Raw genomic sequence first — 23,974 nt, 5'->3', positions numbered from 1 at the left:
TGAAACCATTTTTTCTTTGAACAATGTAGTTTTAACTATAATTATTAAACATTTTTTAAAAACTAAAAAATTCTTGACGCAATATGAAACGGACACAACCGCGATGACATCAATAGTGAAGTACAAATTGACACCGTGTTGACTTTCGTGCAATTGTAAAGTTCTAATTAACGGAAATGGAAATAGTAGTTTAATTTTCTTTTCTAGATTTGATCGCTTCTTATTTGTGTTTTGCGGATCGGTCCAAGACAGCATCCATCGTAACGACATCTGGATAGCTTTGAACATTTTCTTTTTATTTAACTGAAAGTCCCCAAAAGTCCATCTATTTACCTTAAGTTGTTGCTCATTCCCCCTTGTAAACCGATGTAACCATTACAATGATTAAATATAGGGATGTAAAAAAACCCCAAGGTAAAAATAATATCTACATAATTGACGAATTTTTAATACGCAATATGCTATACCTAAACGGATTTTTTGCGCATTCTTGATTGAAATAATATTGCAGATGACAACTCAACTTGACGTTTAGATTAAATCTGTTCCATTTTCGTATTAGTGTGTCTACTTTTCACGATCGATAAAATTAAGGCGATTCAGTTGTTTTTTGTGCGATATTTCAGTTGTATGACTTTTTCTCTGTGAAACAACTCAATAGAAACGTACATAATTAAACATTTTGTATGTGGTATGACTATGCTACTATCAATGACGAAAAAAAGCTAATAAAACAGTTGAGGGCAACCGTCATCTAAAGAAAATAAATACAGTTCACTTTTTCTTCACAAATGAATCATTTCTTTGTCTTCTGTAACGATCTCTCCTCGCCTACGACAAGTTATCATTTTGAGAATCTCAGCCCGAAACGTTCGGTTAAGAATTCCATAAATGATAGAGTTTATAGCACTCGAGCTGAACACCAAAAACACCCAGAGAGTTTGAGGGAAGCGCTTCTCTGCGATAGGAGGATAGGCTAGTTTGGTGTAGGCGATGCCGTAAGACGGAACCCAACAGCAGGCGAATCCAGCTATGAGACCCAAAATAAGCTTACTTATTTTGATGTCTTCTAATGCATTGACGCTTCTTTGTAAACTTCTCTCTCGAAGCGAGCGGAGCGCTTCTGCGTTGTGCCGGCGAACGGACTTCAAAACTCTCCAATAACAAATGAACAAAGTGGCCATTGGAACCAGGGCAAAAATAACAAGGGTTGTAGTATTCCAAGCGGTTCTGTAAGCGGGGTCCGATATCTTGATATGGCAAATTGTCTTTCCGGCGTCGAAGACAAAAGCTGGCCATTTAAGGCCAGCAAAAAGGCCGACATAAGCTATGCAAAGAAGCCATAAAAAGATAATCATTATGAGGGATCTTTTGCGGGTAAAAATCCGGCGATAAACGGCAGGCTTAGTAACATTAACATAGCGGTTAACTGCAACTAGAGCCATAGTTTCCAGGGATACGAAGGCCAACACGAAAAACACGACTCCCTGAAGCTGACAGACAAGCTGACCGTACATCCACCGTCCTTCAATAAAGACTCCAGCCGAAAACGGCATGCACAGCAAAGCCATGAGGATGTCGGAGCAAGCCAGGGACAAGATGAAGAGATTGGTGGTGTTTCGTCGAAGGCGGGGGTTTCTTCGGATAGCCAAATACAGGGCTGTATTTCCAGCGAGCGCGAAGAGGTTTATGAATAGGACAGCTACGGATTCTATGACTTGTAGAGTCGTGCTTCGGGAAGAAAGCGCATTTGCCAGCTTGTTCGAGGCCGAAGCCGTTACGTTGCTCATCTCAGCAGAAATGCGATGTTGTTGTCGTGTAATCCTTCTTAGTGATCATGAGTGAAGATTGTTTTCAGCTCATCTAATAACATTCCCTCCCCGCCCGCATTGCTTCATGTAATGGACAGCTGTCTGTTATCTGTCGCACCAGGCAAATCAAGCCGATTATTAAAACTTTAAAAGCTTTTTTAATCCTAAAATAACACTAACTGAAAATTCACAAGTACTGAAGGAAATAGAAAAAACTGCAGCGTTTCCTGTTTATCCATTTTCTTTTCCTTGGCCAGAGGATTGCGGTAAAACCGTTGTAAATGTCGCCAAATAAAAGCCGTAACTTGGCAAATCTTGTTTAAAAAAGTGTCGGAGATGTTGACAAAACATGAGGGGAACATTAGAAAATGTTTGGTCATTTTTTTTAGTTTTTAATTTGCTCAGATCCCTAACCATTTTCTCTGGCCTCCATTAAAGCTTCTTCTGAGACCAAGTAGCTTAGTAAACTGGTCTCTGTTCGCGATTTTGACTGCTGCGAGCTAAGTTAAATTTGCCTGTTTTCTCGTTCTCTTTACTTTTTATTTTCGTCAAAGTGTTTGGCTCTTCCGTTTAGTATTTTTGGCCGAAATCAGTCATTGTTTTTGTACATTTGTTTGTAACTTGCTCACCGCAAACGTAACCAGTCTAGATGTGAAAACCAAGACCGCGGTCAATATCGATTTTAGCCAATCAAATTCGTGAATTCGGTAGTTCCCAGTCCTTTTGAGACACGGCCATATAATGCAATCTGCAATAATGACTGTGGGGAGTCATGTTGGGAGGATTGTGGTCGCCGAGAACTCAATAGCGTGCGAATGCGCCGCCTCCACGCCTCCCGCAACGAAGAGCGAAACGCGAAGAAAAAGTTTCTCTTCGTGTTTCGCTCTTCGTTGCGGGACGCGAATGAGAGGCGGCTGCATTCGCAGGCTTAAGAACTCAACGACGCCGCGGTTTTCGTGAGCGGCTACAAAAAGCAGCATAAGATAACCTTTGGGTGGGAAACTGACGTAACAGCTTCGTTAGTTAAAGAAACGACGGGAAAGAAAAGCTTCGTAGCAATCTAAATAATTTAATTTTACCGTTCCTAAAAAATTGTATTTACATTATATAGGTGTGAAAGGGGACGAGATTGAATAAGCTATATTATATATTTTTTAAAAAAATTGAGTTTCTTTTACGACCGGGTACAGTAAAAACTCGCGAGTAAGAACCTAACATGTCCGGTCTTTGTCTTTGTTTGCTCATTTCCCGAACAGCGGAAGAAGTCTCATTTGCGGATAAGACTAAGTTCAATTGACGTTATATTTTTAGTCTGTTCATGCAGCCATGTTTCATCGGTCAAGGGATTATATTAGCAAACTATGTACAGTATTTACAAAATGGTAGTAACTTACTAACAGCCATGTTCAAGAGCTGTATCCGCTCATGACTAACATATGAAGACGAAATACCGGATTAAAAAAACCAACGTTTTGGTTATATTAGTGTAGTACGTCGTTTTTAACAACTGATATTTTAATTGTGTCTTAAATAAACTGTCCGCCTTGTGTTTGCGCTCTGGTTTCTTGATTACAGTGCAAACTGCCATTGGCTGTTTCCCGCGATTATTCACATCACTCTACTTCTCCAAATTACCATGATCTAGCTTGTTTGTGTTTTTTCAGAGAGCCTTTCTTGCACAGCTGTAGAGCTTTCACTTTACTAATTTCCAACGCTCTGTTTTGTTCAAATACTGTTACAAAGCGCCTTGGCGCAAAGCTGTCGTCCTTCGGTTGTCTTCATATTACACAAACCCAAAAGTACGTCAGGTGTGTTTTGTAGGCTAGGAGATAATTCCAGTATTTCCTTTACCTTGCAAAAGAAAAACGTAGCGTAGCGTTAAAATACTAGACTTATTTCATGACTGTGATAAGGGTGACTAGAGGAAGGAAAAAGAGATATTGGACCCCTAAGTTCGTAACAAAAGACAATAGCGACAATTTAACCCTTTGAGTCCTGATGTTACATGTACCGTATTTATTCGATTAAGCGCCCAACCTCGAAAAAGCGCCCGCCCTGAAAGTTGGAAAAGATAAGCACCCCCCCCTCCCCCCATAAAAAACCTGAAGTCTACAAGAGGAGTAAGTACAACTAAGAAGACTTCCCCCATGACCGAGTTTTCTTAGTATTTTACAGAAGCTTTCAATGAACAGTTAAAATCTCATTGGTACATCTTCACTTTTGTTATTATTTATTGTTTTGTTGCAAAAATAAACTTACTATTTGCTGAAGATCGCGAAAATGTAATAAGCGCCCAGCCTCGAATAAGCGCCCACTCTCAAGGTCCAAAATTTAATAAGCGCCCAGGGCGCTTAATGGAATAAATACGGTAATCCGAAATTCCCCTCAGTGGTATTTAGTCGTTTCTTCAAGTATCAGATGAAAAATTTAAATACAAGATCAGAACAATTTTCTTTCCATTTCTAATTCTTGTGGTCGTAGCCATTTTTGACTTGAAAATTTAGAATTGGTCCTCAGGAGCCACTCTGCTAACCAATCACAACGCACTTTAAAGCGCAGCGCAACGGACCAATAAGAACTAGTGGTGAAACTTTGTAACCGGGGTCAAGAGTGGAAAAATCGCATAAGCCAAATCACTCGATTGGCTCAAAAGGGAACATGCTTATTCTCTTTGGTTAACCGTTATATCAAGTTGCACGACTAGTTTGGAGAAAAACGCATCCCAGAAGTCAATTCTTAATCGTAAAGGAATAGAGACTTCATAACAAGAAGATGACGTACCAAATCTTCAGGTAAACAGGCCGATAATGGTCCAACAATGGTACTAACACTGGCCACAGCTTGTTGAAGGAACGACACAAGTAACCCTGGTACTGGTCCAACCTCACTGGTTTTCATGGTGGCAATGAAATCCTCACAAAGGCGAACTGACCAACGGAAACAAATAGAAAACTGATTTAATTACGAAACTGCGCGCAACACTTCTTTACTTCCTAGCATTCATTGACCAGTAACGCTCCTCCCCTAAAAGTTTGTTTGTTACTGTAAAAGTTGTTAAGTTCGATCTCATCAGTGTTTTTTTTTTTTGCGATAATAAGAGTTAATAATATAAAGATGATGGACGCACCATTTGACTGTGCCATCCCTGCTACCAAAATATAATAAAAGACGAGGTTTTAAACGTTTACGATATCAACATACCAAGAGCTTGTTGTACGCGTGACGAAAATTTCGAGTTGAAAAGAGAAAAACTGTCTAGTCTCTTTATTTTGGCAGGGCTGAAAGAAAAAAAGAAACATATGAACGCAATATGAAGAATTTCCTGTTATTGATATCTACTGTAGAAAGGTAAACCTATTGTTTCGCTCACCGACTCTAAGGTGAATAATTGTTTGCTAAATACCAAACAAGTGAAACAGGACAACATTTAAAACAGGAAGAAAGGTGGACCGCAATATGCAAAGCAGTCTTCAATCAGGGTGAGCGGTTCGATATTTTAAAATACTTAATGTCTTGTCCCGAGGGAAACAGTTCCTTTTGTTTTCCGAGTCTCTGGAGTCTCAATGTTTCAGGGCCGAGATGGAGACGAGGGAAACACTTTGAGTCGAGGAAAACAAAACTTGCTGGCTTCCCGAGGGACCAGTTATTAAATGTTTTCTTAAACAGCACAACAAAGGCATTAGAAGGTGCAACGCGTGAAAGCATATCGGCGGTCAACGTTGACGATACCCTCTGGCGATATTGGTTTTGCAATGTTGTTGGATGTCATGTGTCTTTGAAGTAGCCAATGATAGTGCACGCTGTTGGAAAAAAATATCAGCTATATAAAAAAAATAAACTGCGATATCTAACGAATCATGGTATACTTAAAAGAGACATGGAGACCATTTCTTACCGCTCAGTTTCCTCATCGTTCAAATCTCCTTTTGACAGTGTTTGCTCGATGGTCATTCCCAGGCACACCGCGTGTGCCATCAGCCGAGCAAGAGCCCAGCCCTGGGGATATTAAGAACAAGAACGATCACAATCTACTCTCCAAAAATAAAATAAAATGAAATAAAATAAAGTAAAATAAACAGCGAAAACCAAGTGACATATTAAGTAGACATCAAACTAAACGTCAAGCGCGATGCTTAACAAAAACGCGTGACACAATAAGCGAATCTATGAGAGATTTTAAGTCAAATAAATGTGTTATCTATGTTAACGTCAAGTATGACATGGTATATAAAAAACAAGTGACACTTGGTTCAACTTGGAAGACTTGCACTTTTTATTAGAGAAAACGACAGCTTAACGTTCCATGAAAGAAAACAAAGAATGATTCGAAACGCGGAGGTCATCACCGAGTTTAAGATGGTTTCCGCCGAACATTCGAGCAATACAGGCAAAAATAAAGTTACCACGAAGACCTCATAGCATGGTAACAGTTTAAGTACAGCTAAAAAAGAACTACCAAAACTTTAGCCCTCAAGCTGACTCTGCGAGAGAAAAATGGATTAGAAAAATACCTACATTTTAAAACTTACGTTTCACGTCAGTTAAAAACAAAATGGCGCGTGTTTTAAACATTTTATGAGGTTTAACTTTAATTTTCTCGAGAATGCTTTAGAGTTCAATCACGGGTCACTTAGACAAATCTGTTCAGTGAGAAGATTCAAATAGTATTTTTAGATTTAAATAGTATTTTTGCACTCGTTGCTCGAACTTTTAGCGGAATCCGTCTTAAAACGCTTATTAAATAATTGTACCTTTGGATCTTCTAATATTATATCAGCTTCTGCATGATTCATGATCAGCGGTAGAACATGTTGAAGAAGGCACGGTACCAGGCCCTCGACGTCAAACGTGAGAAGACTGCTGGCCAAATCAGCTAAAAATAAAAACAAATAATTTGACAACTGCCATTCAAATGTCAGAAACCTACTTCAGTAGATATTAGAACCAGTGCATGACAAGGGTGGAAGTGAATTTCAATTTGGGACATACACACTTAAACCTTGATGCAAAACAGGCATCACCCACTTCCTCTTGTATAACCCATCACCCAATTCGGTCATATAGCCATTATAGTCTCTTGCGCATCTTCCCGTGTCTAGTTTAATAATGAACATCTCGTCGACTCCTTCATGTAAACATCACGCGCGTTTTCATTTCTTTATTTTTAGCTTTTTGTAAAAAAAAAATCAACGCATGCCAAAAACATAGCTCATAGGTTACCACTAACCTGCCAATAAGATTTCTTCATTCCGTGTAAACTTTATTATTTCCTAAGTTAAAACAAGGAAAGAATTGTGATCATAACTGAACATCTTCGACAGTCGGCATATCATGAATGTCTTTCCTAATTTGTTTTGTAAAGAATAGAATGATGTTGAAATTGTTTTTCGAACACTCCACGCGCTTGGGATAGGCGCATAGGATACTGTATGACCATGGTCGGTGACAGGGGGGTACTTTCTGTTCTCGAAACCAGTCAGATTTCAGGATTCGCAGATTACCGCATTTACAATGCACCACGTTCAATCACCAACCGTGTTGTAAATATGAACACGGACACGAGGAATCGAGTGTAACGAGATTAAAACCACGCATTACCTTGATTATACTGTAAATAAACCACTCATTTCCTCCCGTTGTTAGCAGATGCCTGAACTGCTCAAGTGTTTTGCTGCTAAGCTGCCGCGCCTTGACAACGTCCGTGAATAAAGTTCCAAGAGTCTGGAAACAAACAACATAACGAGATAAAACGCAAGTTTCCTAGGCACCAGGGCTCGCTTGGTTTTAAAGAAAGAATAAGCGCCAGCTTCAGATTCAGTTAAAATTATAAGCTAAGCTATCAGCAATTAGTTTTCTCAATTTGCTGTGTCCATAACTATCTTTACCTTTGGGCAAATTCAAATATAGCGTAACTAATAATTAACAAGCAAACAAACTTGAAAAACCTTAGAGCGACGATCAGTGTTCACTTCATGACTTACTTTTGATACAGGCTTGCCCGCTGATACCGGATTATCGCTCTCCCATGTGTTATCTGAAGTTGGAACAGCCAGTGTAAATTTGATTACGATAACAAAAGACGCCGATATAAGAAACTAAATGAGTCAACTAAACAACTACCTTTCTGAGTTAAAAAAAAAAAACTTTATTTGAGGGTAAAAAAAAAAAAAAAAAAAAAAAACAAAAAAAGGGGAAACTTAAAAATAAAAAAAAATAAAAAAAACGAAAAATCCTAAAAAAAGCTAAAATCAGTTAAAATTGGTTAGAATACTACTTATGAGAATTAATTGAGCCGTTGGTTTTCTTCACAAATTGCCAAGCACAAATGACACAATCTTGTGCCAGCCAGCTGTGAAGACGTCTAAAACATAACCTGTCGTAGTTTTCGCGTTATTTTCTGATTTCTGATTTCTGATTGTTTTTTTTTTTTTTTATTTTTTTAATTTTTTTTTTTTTTTTTTTTTTTTTTTTTTATATTTTTTTTTATTAAAAAGGAAAAAAAAAAAAAAATTAAAAAATTTAAAAAAAGATAAAATTAAACCACAACATACACTACACTGGGAGGCGCGGTGGACTAATGGTTAGTGCGCTTAGCTCCGGATCTGGCGATCTGTCCGGGTTCGAGCCCTCGCCAGGGTCACTGCGTTGTGTTCTTGGACAAGACACTTTACTCTCACGGTGCCTCTCTCCACTCAGGTGTATAAATTGGTACCGGCGAATTTACTGCTGGGGTAACCCTGCAGTGGGCTAGCATCCCATCCAGGGGAAGTAGAAATACTGCCAACCGCTTAATGCTACACTTTTCTGTAGCCGCTAGGAAAGAAACCGGGATAAGCTCCGGCAAGTATGGGCCACTTCGCTCCAGGCTTAACCCCCCTTTAGAGTACACTGCTAACCGTGGAAGACCACATACGATGATATAAGCCTTTCGGTGACAAAAAGACTAACGGCAACACAGAAGTGTCAGTAGTATTTTTACACTAAATTGAATAACTTTCACCTTTGCCTTCAACACTGGACGACATTCTTTTCATGACTTCCAACAACATGGCACATCTGAAAAACAAGGTAAGTGCGATCAGTTGTGAACATATTAAGATGGTTTTGGACATTTTTTTAATAGCTAAAGCGAATAAACAAACAAAAGTAAAATGTATGAACGTTACCTGTCAACAAATTCCTTAGGCATTCCTTTTGGATTGACAGGATTCAAAAGAAAACCGACTAATCTAAAATCAAAAGTAAAAGTAATAATAAATGATAAATAAAGCATACTAAAACTGCTGACTACTAACGCGCCATAGTGCCTTAGTAGCAGAGTGCTTCGGATTTTTAGCAATCACCAGCACACTAAACCATCACAATAAACTCAAGAACTGATTGTGGAAGTGAAATATTGAAGTATTACCGCATAGGATGTTTTCTCTCTTCTGCAGTCAGAGTATATATGTGCCCACAGCTCCACGAACAAGCACAAACGGCCAGCGCGGGCGCCTCGTACTTGAGAAGCTCGCATAATTTCTGCGAAAAAAAAAAATAATGTAAAAAATACAAAGATAATCGAGAATGCTTGTTACATGAAATGCATGGCTTAAGGGAGAAAGCTCGTTCTAAGACGGTCATCAAGAAAGATACGTTTCTTTTACTTCACGATCTGGATCAACACATAAAATTTAGTTAACAACCAAATCTCTCCACCCCAATAAAAATAAACCCCCCAAATCTGAAACGCAGTACACCCTCTGATAAGTAGCCCCTCCCCTCTCTTCCGACGAATACAATTCCTTTGCTTTTAGATTTAGATCTTGAAAGGCAATATAATTTTAAACTTTCTATTATGATGTCCCTTACTTAAGAGCTAGTTTTGCATTGCATGTTGTTGTGGAGAGCAGGGATGGCGCAGTGGTGAGAGCACTCGCCTCCCACCAATGTGGCCCGGGTTCGATTCCCGGACCCGGCTTATATGTGGGTTGAGTTTGTTGTTGGTTCTTGTCCTTGCTCCGAGGGTTTTTCTCCAGGTTCTCCGGTTTTCCTCCCTCCACAAAAATCAACACTTCTAAATTCCAATTCGATCGGGAATTCGAGGGCCACAGGTTTGTTAGTCGCAAGACTATTACGTGCTACCCTCGTAAAATAAAGACGATTTATTTTATTTTCACAGGTTTTTAGGGACTTTTGGGGTCCATTTGACAACCGTAGAACATTTTTGTTTCATATCATTACGCCCTTACAATGTTTCTGATGACTGGTTAACAAAAACCCTTCCATAAAAGGTAGGTAAAGTCTACGTTCGAGCCTATTGGCCATCAGACCGAAGCTTATCCCGGTTTCAGTAGCATGAAGCGACTAGGAGTATTTCTACTCCCCCTGAATGGGATGCTAGTCCATCACAGGGTTATCCCTAGCAATAAATTCACTGGCACCCATTTATACTTCTGGGTGGAGAGAGGCACTATGAGAGTAAAGTTGTTTTGCCCAAGAACACAACACAATGACCCCAGCAAGGGCTCGAACCCAGACCGCTCGATCCGAAGTCCAGCGCGATACCCATTAGGCCACCGCGCCTCCCAAAAAGAAACCCTTCCATGCTAATGCTTTATGGCTGATCGTGTTGAAATAAAGGATCTTATTATTCCGTGAGGTGTATTGCATCGGTTGAACTAGCATTACCTGTAACTGTTCAGGAGGTACTGCTTGAGAGTTACACTGCCAAGCTTTCAGTACATGATGCAGAGCATTGGACACGTTCATGCAGTGTTCATCCCAATTGGCTTGACTGGAAAATAAATATGTGAACATGAGAATGCTAACTGAGATATGAAGGCCAAAGAAACTCCTGCCTATCCAAATATTCTAAATTTTGGTGAAGGAGCTCAATTCCGGGAAATTTTTAATTCGTAAATTATGTCAAGTTGTTTCAGACCATCTATCACTTTATAAAATGACGTACCATGCTTATCAGTAAGCTACCCCCCCCCCCCCCCGTCCATTTGACCTGAACGTGCAAGATTAAAGAATTTTTTTTTAAATTTATTTTGAATTTAGTCCAAAGAACCACCAAGGCTGTATTCTCTGCTTTAATTACTTACCGATGAAGGAACAGTTTTGTTGTTAACAAAAAAAATACGCCACCACGGAAACTTCCCACTCTTAACTGGAAAGAAAGAACCATTTAGCCCTTCTTCAAGAGCAGCACCCGCTCGATCGATAAACTGTCCCGCCTATAAAGAAGAGGTAAGCACCTTTAATGATTGTGGCATATTTGACTGTACCTTGCAGGAAATGCTGAATTGCTAAAGAACTGATTGAGTAGCTCGTTAACTGCAGCCTGGTTGGGCGAGTGCTGTGTATCTGGAATAAAGGATCTCCACTTGTCAATGTCTGGAATATGACGAGAAATCCACTGAACAACAAACGGAGTTGGTGATCGACTCTTAGCAACGTCCAGTACAACCTGATGAAAAACAACAAGGTATTCACAAAAAGATCAAAAAGATAAAGGCAGAGTCGAACAAACACTAGTCTCCTTCCCAGCCGTTTACTTGGTACAACGCTCTTTGTGATAAGGAATCGTCAACGAACCAAATAATCAAATGGCTGTTAATACACTCACTTACTGCATCTAACACACGACCAGACAAAGTCTGAGATTGTTAAAGACATCAAGGCCGTATAAAAAAGTGAATTGATGTTCCAAGGGCTGGAAAAATTTCTTGTTGTTCGACCTCAAACTGGTACCTAAATAAACCTTTCTTTTGAAGTGTGGACACAACTTCTACAGCAAGAAATTTGATCGATCTCTTACTGATATTTAAATAGACCTTTCATTTGAAGTGTAGACACAACTTCTACAGCAAGAAATTACCATAGCTTAACCCCAATGTAAGATGAATTTATAACAGTAGAATAAAACCCACCTTTCGACCATACACCTGTCCAATATGACACAACAGCAAAAAAGAAATGTTGAACAGCTCTCCTCTGATGTTTCCTCTTTTGACTGGAACAAATTACAAAAACAGAATCAATCACATCTGCCTTATGCTTTTTAATTTACACCTTCTTGTGGTGAGTTATTATGGTTATATTGTTTACAAAAAGTTAAGTCAGGGAAAACCCTGCCACACTATGGATTTACGCTTATGAGTAAATACTCTCTTTTTTGCCCCCCCCCCCCCCCCCCCCAAACGGCTGCGAAGGAGACCAAAGAGTAAAGTACAGTCGAACCTCTTCTTACGGGTACCTCTAAAATAGAGACACCTTCTTATTGCAGACAGTTCGGTTCCACTGTGTGTAAACTCCTTTGACTGAGGTCCGAAATCTCCCAAGGCGCATTAAAGAAAACGTAAGAAAACAATAAGGAGAATTTTGACGTTAATATTAGACCCAAAAGCGTTTTTGATTGGTTCAAAAAAAAAAACTGATGAACCGTGTTCCAGCCAATCACAACAAACATTGATTTTTTTAAGCAATCAAAAGCGAAACCTAAACCAATCGTGACTTGGGTTAACTCGTGCGCGTTTTTCCGTGCTTGCGCCAGTTGACTGGTTTCCTTCGACACGTTATTGGTTTGTTGCGTAATTTGTGTATGCTGTACACGATTGGCCAGGTATGTGTTTATTTTTGTTGTTGTTTTAGTTTCACGACCAGGGCCTTACCTAGCAAGAGACAAGACGAGGCACTTGCCTCGTCTTGATTTTTTTTCAAAATTAAAAACAAAACATGTTTTGTTGGGAAAATAATCCCCCGCTGAACACGATTGAGCTTTCCCAAGAAATACGTCATCAAAACTGTCTCTGAAAGAGTTTCAAAGCTTCTAGATTTCAAAATTTTCTGGAGGGCATGCCCCCAGAACCCCCTTGCAAGATCTTGCCTTGCCTATGGCAAAGGTCTGGTTACGGCCCTGTTCACGATAACTATTTGTAAATAAGATTGGTTTTCCTAATACAGGGAAAGAAATGGACTGAACTGGTAAATAGAGCAGTTTTCAATTGAGTGTCGTAAAACCAAAACCAAAGTAATTACTCTGGCCAATCACAAAGGACACAGACAATCCAGTGAACCAATCAAAACTCTAAGCAAATACATGAAGCCGGCACGAAGCGCGGGAAAACGTGCGCGAGCGAGTCACAATTGGTTTTGGTTTTAGTTCTGATTGGCTGAGAAAGTGGCGCGAGATTTTTGAGCCAATCACTAAGCAAAGCAATGCAAAACCAAAGCAAACGCAATTAACTTTCGACACTCAAGTGAAAACCGCTCTAACAGTTATCTTATTAAATACTAACCATCTTCTTTGTCTGTAGCAGCATGGACGGTTTGATCGGTGACCCTAGCAGCAACAAAGAAGAAAAGACTTCTTAGTATTTATTAGGCTGACTGTGCTAAGGTTTACTTGTCATGACTTGTCAGTATTCAGATCAAATCAGTGGAATACATATTACAAGTAAACAAGTACACTTGGGTGTTGTTTTGACTCCACTCGATCTCCGGCTAACAAAAGAAATGAGCATGTTTCTATAATATATAGCTTATAAGATGGTTTATGGTGTAGCATCGTGAGATACTTTTACTTGTCTTTTTTACTAAGACCCCCACTAATGACTAGTGACTATGGGCTGGCCAAACTGCAACACAACTTGCAAAAATATCCTATAACACAACACGTTAAACCGATTAAATTGTGCTCTCTTTACCAACTAATGCCACGTCAGTGCCTACATTTTGCTTACAGTGCACCAGCTTTAAAGTATACTGCAATATTAATTCCTGCACTGCATTAAATTCAATTTTTGTATCAGCCAATTATACACAAAGGTGTACAATTCTTACTTAACAAGTCCTCTGATAAGGTTCTGAAGTTTTCCCACACTTGCTGCTGCAACAGTCATCCATCTAAACTTCTCTACTTTCAACAAAGGGTTTAGAAATTTTTCATCCCTGCTGCTGAGATCGGACTCCAGAGCCTGAAAAGGTGGCAGTCAAAAGAGAAGGCATCGGCAAAGTTCACAAACTGGAAATAACTGCATGTTCATAACAATAAACAATTGCTGATAATGAATTCGGTGACAAAAATGATGTCAACAATGTTGTTACAATGATGATAATGATATCATTGATCATGAACGAATAAACGAACATACACACAAAAGAACGAAGGGACAAGTGAACGAACGAACCAACGAACAGAAAGACAGACGGACGAACAAGAAAACAAACTTTATCTCCTGTGGAAAATTAAAAGAAAACGATCAATAAACACATGACAATTCAAAATGTCCACGTTGTAGGAGGTGGGGAGAGCTAACGGTACTTACCTCGATTATTTCCATTATTTTGCTCTCTGAAACCAAAATAATAAATACTGTATTACATTAACTTTGTTTTTTAGAAATAGACCGAATCATTCAGAAGCCTCAATCACATTATACACAAACCTTCATCCTGTATTTGCTGGGCAGGGTTGTTATAAGATAACTGGCTACTTAACATGTTTTGTACTTCACTTGATAAGAGTCTACAAGGCAAGGCAAAAATAATTAGATCGTAAGAAAGATACGTTATAACTGAGTGCTTCCCTTATCAGTCATAACACAAGAACAATATTCAGTCGAAGCTCTTTTAACGGACACTCTTGTAACTACTACTAGTTACGGCCGCCTTGTCTGAAACCCCGTTTTAACTCCCATACAAACTCTGTATTTTTACGTTCCCGTAAGCGGGCCGCGGACACTTTCACAGATTACGGCTTAGACTTTTTCTTTGTTTTTAAGCTCCCGTAAGTGGACACCCAAAAGAAAATCCTATAAAAAACCTCTGTATCTTGTTTTTATCAATCAACTTCACATCGCCGTTTGACACAATGATTTTACAGTAATTGCAGTACCATCTTTCAGTGTTTGTTTTGTCGTCATCTACGTCCATCCGGTTATTGCTAGCTGGGCAAGCTCCCGTAAGCGGCCATCTATATGAATCTATCCCCTACACCTCTAGTGGCCGCTTACGAGAACGGTTCTCGTAAGCGGCCAGCTCCAGTTACGGACACTTTTTTCGCGTCCCGAGGGTGTCCGCTTACGAGAGCTTCGACTGCACTTTGTCAGTTCAGTGTTATGAGAAGCAGTGTGAGATTAACGTGTCTTGCAAAGACTGTAACACAAACTATGTGATTTATAATTCTAAGAAACCTGTAAGTATTCAAAGGTAGTCAGGATGAGAAAAAAACAAACAAACAAACAAACCTCTGAGAGACAAGCTGTCCAATCCTATCTGCAGCCTGTTGATTGAGGTCTTTGCAATACTGTTGAATCAGTTCTTTAAAGCAGTTACATCTATAAATCAACAAGTACAATCAGCAATCACAAAACATTACAACAGAAGAGTTTACTACTGCCTGTTTCGAAACAGGAATTACAGAAATAGTTTTCTGATTTATTTACAGCTTGCTGATACAGTCAACTCTCTTTAAGATGGACACCTTTGGGACCAGCCACAGCTGTCCGCCGTATAGAGGTGTCCGCTTTGTAGAGAGTCGAGGTAACAAGACACCAGTAATTCTGAGATAATAAAGCTAAACCTATGCACAATACAGCAAACCTTTGCAAACTGCAACAAGACTAAAATAATAAAAAGGAACATATTCGCTTGTTAAAGCAAAAGTTGAGAGCTTCTACAAACTGTGATACTGTAAGTAGAAAACGACCTCTTTAGTGCCCATACACGTAAGCAGAGAAGTAATCCATTAAAGCATCATTGTTTTTGTTGGTTAGTAAGCTTGGTATACACATATCCTTAGGGCGCTGACTAACTTTGCCTTAGGTCGATACAAGGTTTGGAAGAATTTTCACTAATAAAACATGATGAAAAACTCTTCTCAAGTGTCCGTTAATGATTTCAAAGTGTTCATCTTATAGAGGTGTCCGTCTTGTAATAGAGGTGTCCGTTAAGAGAGAGTTGACTGTATCAACAATTATTGTTAAAAATTTGATCAAAATATTACGGTGTACTATAGACCAAATGACCTACCTGCACTTTAGGTCTGCATCATCCAGCAAAGGAGCGAACTGCAGCAGTTGTTGAAATGCATTGTGTGCTGTAGAGTGCTCACCAGTGCCAGGCTGAAGTTGGACAGCAGGCTGCGATCTTGTTTCCAAAATACGTATCACTACTGGCACCTACAAAAACAAACTGACTGTTAATAAAACTGCTATTTTTGGGGGGATCAGGATTTTTGGGGGAATGAAATTTTCTGATATAAGTGTAGTCACCCAAAAACCTAAGACCTGTTTTTATAATCTCATCCTCTATAATATGGACACCTTCATAATGTAAACAATCAGTCTTACCCCTGTGGTGTCCATATTAAAGATTAAAGAGGTTTGACTGTATTTTTTTTGTTGTACTTGTTTGCTTTTACTTCACAAATGAGGTGTGCTCTAGGAGGAGTTTCTGGGGTTTCAGTTTAGGATAACACATTTCATGTTTTATAAGCAAGTTGTTGTGTTTGAGCTTCATTTGCACCTCCCTGCCTCTTCTTCAAACACCAAACCTGACGGCTAAACTCAAGAAGTTTGTATTAAGTTCTCTAATAGTAAAAACTAGCAAAGATTGGCTTCTTCTTATCTTAAAAAAAAAAAACAATTTCAACTGAATTACAGGCTTATTCTTTACTTTTCTAGTTTTTGGAGTGGGCTAGCTATGTGGTTTACCTTCAGGAACAAAAACCCTGTCCATAATATTGCTTCCATGGATTTCTCAGGAGCTTCTAACAGGCCCACTATTGCTGATCTCAGAAACTCTAGATACAGCTGATGCCGTGCCACATTCTGTAGAAAAGAAACAAACATTTTAAAGGCATTACCTATGAACTCAAATGATTATTTAATGTTTAATAAATGAGCAGCAGTGTTTTATCAAGTTTAAAACACAAGGCGCAGCCGAGTGTTTTAGACTTCATAAAACACGAACTGCGAATTTATTGAACGGCTTAAAAATCTTCTAATGTAGATCAACTCATTCTTGCACTAATATTTAGATTTGGGGTTATTCTGGCCTAGAAAATTGGACGTAAAGTTTAGCCGTGTCTTTATCAGATATAAAGACACTCATTAAAAATTAAATTCTTTTGTATTTTCTTTATGAATTATTAATGAGTTTTTAAATTAAGAAAATGGAAAGGGTTAGGAAAGGTAAAAAAAATTGATACGCAGCCAGGCTTTTAGCCAGGATTTTGAAAGTGGGAGTTGAAAGTGGCTGCCCTTTGGACGGCCTCCTGGTTAAAAGCCTGTACGCAGCTGTATAAGGTAGTAACTTGGGTCAAACCCCTAGTAATTGTGTTAATTAATAACAATATACAGTTTTATCTCTGACTTGTACCTGAGTATGCATAATGCCATCCATGACATCAGCAACCTGATTTGGAGTATAGGAAGGACTCACTAAGACCTAAAAAGACAAAGAAATGGACGGTTAAATGGTTAAGTTTATAGTACATAATAAAGATAAATAATGTGGTTACATAATTCAATCTTATCCACTTGCACTTGTTCTGACCTGAAACTGAGTGATTATCTGGACAGACATGTTAGGAACATGACCTGGGCTGATGTCACTACTACCAGATGATGAGTTTAAGCTCTGCAATCTAAAAAATGAGCAAAAAAGGATCAAATCAAACAATCTTTGGTTTTGTATCTTTCCTGATATTTTCTTTGTAATTATAAATTATTTCATTCATGGATGTTTTAGTTGAATGCTTGACAGAGTTCCTTCATATTTATAACAGACACTTCACTGACATTTTAGGATTTTCTCATTTTAGCTTTAACTTTAAAGATTGATAAACATTATGAGCTGCACATTACATAAAGAGAATTGAAATGAAGTGGAACAGGGTGATGTAAATGAAAGGAAAGGGAAGTGAAGAGAAATTAGGTGAAGTGACATGAAGTAAAGAAATGTGTAGTGTTGTTACATGAAGTGAAATGAGGTGAAATGAAGTGTGGTGTTCACTGAAGTGAATTGAAGCAAAGTGAGTGAAGGAAAGAGAACGAAAGAAAAGAGAGGCAAAGGGAAGTGAAGTAATGGAAAGTGAAAGGAAAAAGGTGAAGGGAAGTGAGATAAAGTAAAGTGGAAAGAAGTGAAGTAAAGCAAAGCAAAGTGAACCAAAGTGAACCATAGTGAACCATACAACAGTGTACCATACAACAGACATGTCATTTACCTGCTGAAATTAACCATAAGTTCTTTGATATAGAGCTGCACTTCAGGAACAACTCCTTCAGGCTGTGTCATCAGAAGGTCCTTCAGATGTGCTTGCAACTGTCTGTCTAATTCAGATGCCATGGCTAGTGAAAAGCAAAAAGGCACTTCACTCAATAAAATAATTTTACAGCAAACTATCAGTGAGTGTAGAAAGTTTTGAAGAGCCTGCATCCCAAACCAAAAAAAAAGTTCTCTAATTTATTTAAAGTAATTTGCATTGAGAGTCTTGTGATTTCTTCATGTATAAAAATGCATGTTAATTAATTTTCTAACCTTGGTCTTCCATTTTTCCTACAATGACCATGGCTCTGTAAGATGATGACCCCATCAGGTGTCCAAATGCTCTGTTGCATTTTCCAACATTGGACAGGTGAAATGGGAGATCTGCACCTCCAGACAGACGCAGTGACTGGGTTGTGACACAATAGTATGATTAATAAAATTAATATCACTGATTCACAAACCAATTTAATAAGGCAATGAAGCTGCTACAGTAAGCTGGTTTAATACGGTTATGATTAATATAAGCTCACTAAAGTCCCAAGAATCATGCCCACAAAGCATTTGTTAAAAATGCTTAAATGTTAAACAAGAGGAAACAGGATATTGATTTTCTAGTCACTTCATGCTACTAAAACCAGAAGTAAGTGCTAAAGAACAAGCTGTTAGATCAAAATGTAGTTAAAAAATGGTGTAAGTTACAGTCAAATTTCCATGTGTGACCACCTCTCTCAAGCAACTACTTGTCCAAAATACAAAAAAGTTTCCCAGTCCCTCCACTTGACATGATCCCCAGGGGGGTACTTGCAGTATACATGACGGGGGGGTCCGACGGAGCTTCATATTGCGAACCCAAAAAAATACATGAGCCTGAAATTTTACACCCAAAAAAAATACCTGGCATCAAAATTCTCTACCCCAAAAAGTACAAGACATAGCACCTCGATACTGATTTATTCAATGAAACAGACTTTTTAAAAGACCTAAAAAAATACATGACAGATCTCTTGACCCAAAAAAAATACCAAGGGTGTAAATTTTCAACCCCCAAAAAATACGTCAAACCTCCCTGTCATATATACTGCAAGTACCCCCCCTGGGACATGATCCAACCTCACTATGGGCACCAATTCTGAATCAACAACAAAACACTCTACAACAGTGACCAACAAGTTACCGCGATAATTATATCTTTCATCCTGACCCTGCAAGTACTGCACTTGGAAATTGCACTGGATGCACTGGAACCTCTGCAAATTACTTACCAGTAAATGTGTTCTTGAGAAAATGCTTCAATCTTAGTTTGCAGATACATTTGTGCATGGATTAAGTCTCTGAAATGACTACTGGGTATGACTCAAAATTTAAACCACTTATGGTCTGCCATCTTGTAAGCGCCCACCACAAAGGCTTGACCAATAAGGTGGTCACATTACAGGAGGTTCAACTGTACATTTTCTTATTTCGATAGATGTGTAAAATATTACTAATCTACAAACCTCTAAACACAATTTCAGCAACCTTGTCACCACAATTAAAATCCAATACACAATCTTGACCAAGGAAACTGCCAGCTTCAGACATTCTTCATCTTTTTCTGGACAACTTAAAACAAAGTGGTTAAGGGTGGTTAATATTCTTCTCTTATGAAGGAATAGGAATTACAGTCAACCCCCACTATAACGGACACCTTCGGGACCATGGTTTGGTGTCTGCAATACCAAAAGTCTGTATGCGGGAGTTATTTTCAGTAATTCTTAATCGCCGGAACTTAAACTCCTGACTGTAATAACGGGGTGTCCGTAATAGCGAGGTGTCCGCAAGGCAGAGCTGACTGTAGTTGCATTTACTTTTTTTCAAAATAATATAACTTTACTGGTTTTTGAAATTAAAATATGTAATTATAATTTTTTTTTTTATAAAAGTAACATATTTTGAGAAAGGAAAGGTTAAAAACAATAAATTACCTTATAGTTGGAACAAAACTGAGAAGAAGATCAAGCAAAGCAGATAGGCACTTATGCTTTGTAACATTCTGAAACTAAAGAATGTAAAGCAACAAAGTTAGAGAGGCTCAAAATTGTTAATTACATTATTTCTCGAAAATAAAGCAATTTAAGCAAGTGCCAATAAAACCAGGACAATGTTTCATAGATGTAAACAAACCCACATGCCAAATTTGAAGTTGTTTTGGCAAAGTTAATTTTGAGCCAAAAATCGCTTCTGCCCCTTTTCCTCTGAGTCCATCAATTATTTAATATCTACCACTGTACCAGTATCTCCTACACTGTTCAGACAATAGTCAAGTACATAAGCTTTTGTTCATACCTGATGGACTGCTGTCAAGGCTGACGAATAGGAAATTACCTAAAAGCAAATTGTACAATAACGTAATGTAATGGTCTAAGAAATATATACATCTTAAGTTTCTAAATAACAAATAAAAATTGAATGTTTTGAAAAGGGTTCAATGTCACTCTAAAACTGCCTTAAATGGACGATTCCCTCTATGGCGCACGCCTGCAGGGAATCACAGTAGTTGTATTCATCGTTGCTTTGCGCATGGTTGGATCAATACAACTACTGACTCCCTGCTGGCGAGCCCCGCAGAGGGAATCAGGCATTGGTAGATCTGAGCAAACAGACAAAGTGCACATGTTTACACAAGTTGATACAAGTGCAAACTTGTGTGTTTGGGAGATATGTAAGTTTATAATTGTTTATGTTGTGTACCCTCCCTCATACAATTTATACGTCCTTGATCGAGGCTGGCCACAGTGTGTGTTGTGTTCTTACATCATACCTTGGTAGTGATTCCATGATTAAGGTATGATAATATTAATGTGCTCGGTGTACTACCAAATGTAGCCTGTTGTACAAGGCATTCTGGAAAATAAATAATAATAAATGTCTTTATCAATATAAACAACAGTTATGTGTATTTACATAAAATACATACATTAGAAAATACAGAAAGTCCTACCTAATTAATAGAAAAAAAAAAAACAATAATCTTGACAGTTAAAGTCAGGAACATGATCATGTAGAATAACTTGCAGATGAACTGTACTTTATTTACATGACCACCCATCTTTGATGTATCGAGATAAATCCGACTTCCCTCCCCCCCCCTCCCCCCTCTCCCCCCCCCGAGAGGACAGCACTGCTCTCAAACCTATGTTCCACAGCTGGGAACAAAGGACTAGGTGATTTTTAAAAAATATCTAATGTATTAAATCTGAAAAAAAAACTGAATTGTAGTACTAAAATCTTAGAGAACTAATATTGAAAGAAATGTATAAAAACCAGAAAAGATAATGAAATATTCGAGCTTCAGACTGAAATTGGGGTCATTTCAGTTTCGAAGACATCAGTACATCATATAAACAAGTTGTCAAAAATACAAATGCTTCGCCTGCTTAATTGCATTAAAGATTTAGCAATAAACATAAACAACAATTAACCTGCTAAATCCTCAAGTTCTTCTCTGTCCTTTCCTGCTAACTTTTTCACTTCCACAAGCCACTGTAAAGGAGTCCATCTTTCTCTCCAAGCTTGAAGAAGAATCTCCGTGTTGACCACCATTTTGAATTTACAGCTTGGTAGCCTGGCAATGACTGCATACATCATGTAAGAACAACTGTAACATCCAACCAAATAATTTCTAATTTCATACTTTTTATCTCATTTCGGACAAATTTCGGACAAAAAATTTCGCACACTTTGCTGAAACAAAGCTAAATCAAATTTACGCTTACAAAACACGATTTAACCTAAAATAACAGTGAAACAGTGAAAATGATAGTTTTACTGCCCTCAAGGTTTTACAGATACACTGATGCGAAAATAGCACAAAATGAAATACTATCAAGTCGTTACGTATCGCAGTGTCTTAACTAGAAGTGACAATAGAAAGCAAGGGACCGCGGACGAAAATGCTGCTGTGTACGTAGGAGCTGGCGACAGCTCTAATCAGCCAAAAATAAAAATACAGAGACAAGAAAAGCAAGTCGTTGTCCCGTTAAGGTTTTTTCATTTCTACGTAGTGTCAGCCTTGCTTTTCTTGTCTCTTAACTAGAGTTCCTTCCATAAAGGAAACTAAAAGCTTAGGGGTTCAAAGTGGCTTAATGATCTACGACAAGTTCTTCAAAAGGATCATCTGGTTCTAGTTCCTTAGACCCCTCCTTAGTGGCAGCCTCCCTCCACCATTCCTGCCATCTCAAAACTCTTCCTTGCCACATCGGGTTTGTTTTTGTACTTTCAGGTTTTACTATTCTGTAAATATTTCGGAAGGTACGCTTAAAAAATTTCGGACGGTTTCATTTTCAGACACTTTTTAGTCCGAAATTAAAATCTTCCGAAATTTTTGCAAGTAATGTAGTCCCTAAAATGTCGATTTATTATGATCAAGAAATGGTCTATGGGTGAGTGTTTTCCAGGAGAAACCACTGGGAGCAATGGCCAGCTTGGTTTGGCCAAAGCTGAGCCGGACAGGAGATCAATATTTCGAATGATTTCCCGTCACCGGGGTGGTCCGTAAACAAAATCAGGCGCCCGTTTGCCAAATAACAGTGCAGTCCTACAGTTTCCTGTAGTAGTGTTTTATATAGAGAAAATCCGATCAAACCATCAAATCAAAGATTCAAAGACTCATGCTTTGTCATGCACTTTACCAGGCATTTTTGGCTATATTCATTACCTTTGCCATGTAATCGATGAAAAATTGGCTGATTGCAAACGGTTTGTAAGTTCGCCCAAATTTTTATTAAGACTATACTTGTAGTGAACAGGCAAGTCAAGTACAGTAAAAACCCGCGTGTAAGAACCTAGAAATTAAGAACCTCCTGGCAGAAATTTGCTTCCTTAATACCCCAAAAGGTTCTTATATGTGGGGTTAAACTATTTTATTTATAATACAATAACTGTATTTTATCAAAAAGGATGTCTTTAGAGATCAAGAATTGCACAGGGAAGCTAAAAAATGCCAGTAAGTACCCCAAAATATAAGAACCTGTTTTGCCAAACTCTAAAAAAGCAGGTTCTTATACGCGGGTTTTTACTGTATTTGGAAGTATGGTGACTACATAGAAGACACGCTCTTTGTAATCAGTGGTATATTTATCATCACTTTTTTTTTTACTCCACGCATATTTTGGTAACGGCAATGCGCTAGGGGGTAATCTGTCAGTAGAAGAAAATTAATTTCATTCGTTTCATTTTCGCAACGCAAATGAAAGTCAATATTTTGCCTATTAGTTCTCTCGTTACGTTGCAGAATTAACAGCTGGGAAAATAACAAAGCTGCTTTTATATAAAAAAACTTAGAAATTGTATTATGAACCCTATCCAAGACTTCACTCCTTTGTGAGAAAAATAAAAAAAATTGAAACTTTTAAAGAATTGACAGCATTATGGGCTCCTGGAGTTGATATTTTGGGAAATTTATTTCAGCATGTTTCTTGTTTTTAGTTTATAGAATGCAGGAACACTCCAGCACACTTCAATATATCTTGTATGATGAACCAGAAGACAAAGTAACCTATGTACGGGCAAAAAGAAACATCCTCTTCGACCTACTAACACATTGGCCACATTGGCGACATCAACTCTGTACCACAAAAATGATTCAAAAGCTCGCTCAAGCGTAGGTATCAGAGCTCATTGTAAATTTGTCATCTCAAACAAAAAAATCTTTTTTATACTTTATTTCGGTTTCTGTGGCGTTAATTGAGCGGAGTATTGTTTCATTTCCTCAATTAATTTTTCAATAGAAACCATCTGCGATAACAGTGCGTTCCAACAGAGTTTGGTCTTAATTGGCACTCAACCTAACGAAACCTAAATCCTCTTAATGTTCGACGCAGTGTGATGCATAACGGAATCCTCAGAGACCGTTTATTACACCC

The 23,974-nt window shown here is 38.3% G+C and overlaps 2 protein-coding genes across 2 annotated transcripts; both read right to left on the bottom strand.

The window, feature by feature from the left end:
- Nucleotides 1-317: 317 nt before the first annotated feature.
- On the bottom strand, nt 318-1,824 carry LOC144641839 (rhodopsin, GQ-coupled-like). The gene has a single exon (XM_078500859.1). It carries the CDS (start codon nt 1,788-1,790, stop codon nt 786-788), a length of 1,005 nt encoding a protein of 334 aa, XP_078356985.1. The 5' UTR covers nt 1,791-1,824; the 3' UTR covers nt 318-785.
- A 1,036-nt stretch (nt 1,825-2,860) lies between these two features.
- On the bottom strand, nt 2,861-21,662 carry LOC144643501 (mediator of RNA polymerase II transcription subunit 24-like). Its single transcript, XM_078502773.1, has 30 exons — nt 21,533-21,662; nt 20,872-20,954; nt 20,397-20,435; nt 20,036-20,109; nt 19,568-19,673; nt 18,342-18,477; nt 18,028-18,151; nt 17,358-17,448; nt 17,181-17,249; nt 16,514-16,630; nt 15,831-15,979; nt 15,047-15,136; nt 14,246-14,325; nt 14,126-14,151; nt 13,641-13,774; nt 13,097-13,140; nt 11,729-11,811; nt 11,084-11,265; nt 10,482-10,587; nt 9,220-9,332; nt 8,978-9,040; nt 8,812-8,867; nt 7,793-7,845; nt 7,410-7,532; nt 7,039-7,081; nt 6,563-6,684; nt 5,707-5,807; nt 5,013-5,089; nt 4,593-4,738; nt 2,861-3,662 (listed from the first exon to the last, which is right to left on the bottom strand). The coding sequence occupies exons 1-30, from the start codon at nt 21,651-21,653 to the stop codon at nt 3,537-3,539; spliced, it is 2,877 nt and encodes a 958-aa protein (XP_078358899.1). The 5' UTR covers nt 21,654-21,662; the 3' UTR covers nt 2,861-3,536.
- Nucleotides 21,663-23,974: the final 2,312 nt, after the last annotated feature.

Source organism: Oculina patagonica, chromosome 2, assembly GCF_052425735.1.
Source record: "Oculina patagonica isolate OP01 chromosome 2, crgOcupat, whole genome shotgun sequence".
NCBI lineage: Eukaryota > Metazoa > Cnidaria > Anthozoa > Scleractinia > Oculinidae > Oculina > Oculina patagonica.
Note: the sequence above shows the minus strand (reverse complement) of the source record. Positions and strands in the feature narration are given on the sequence as shown.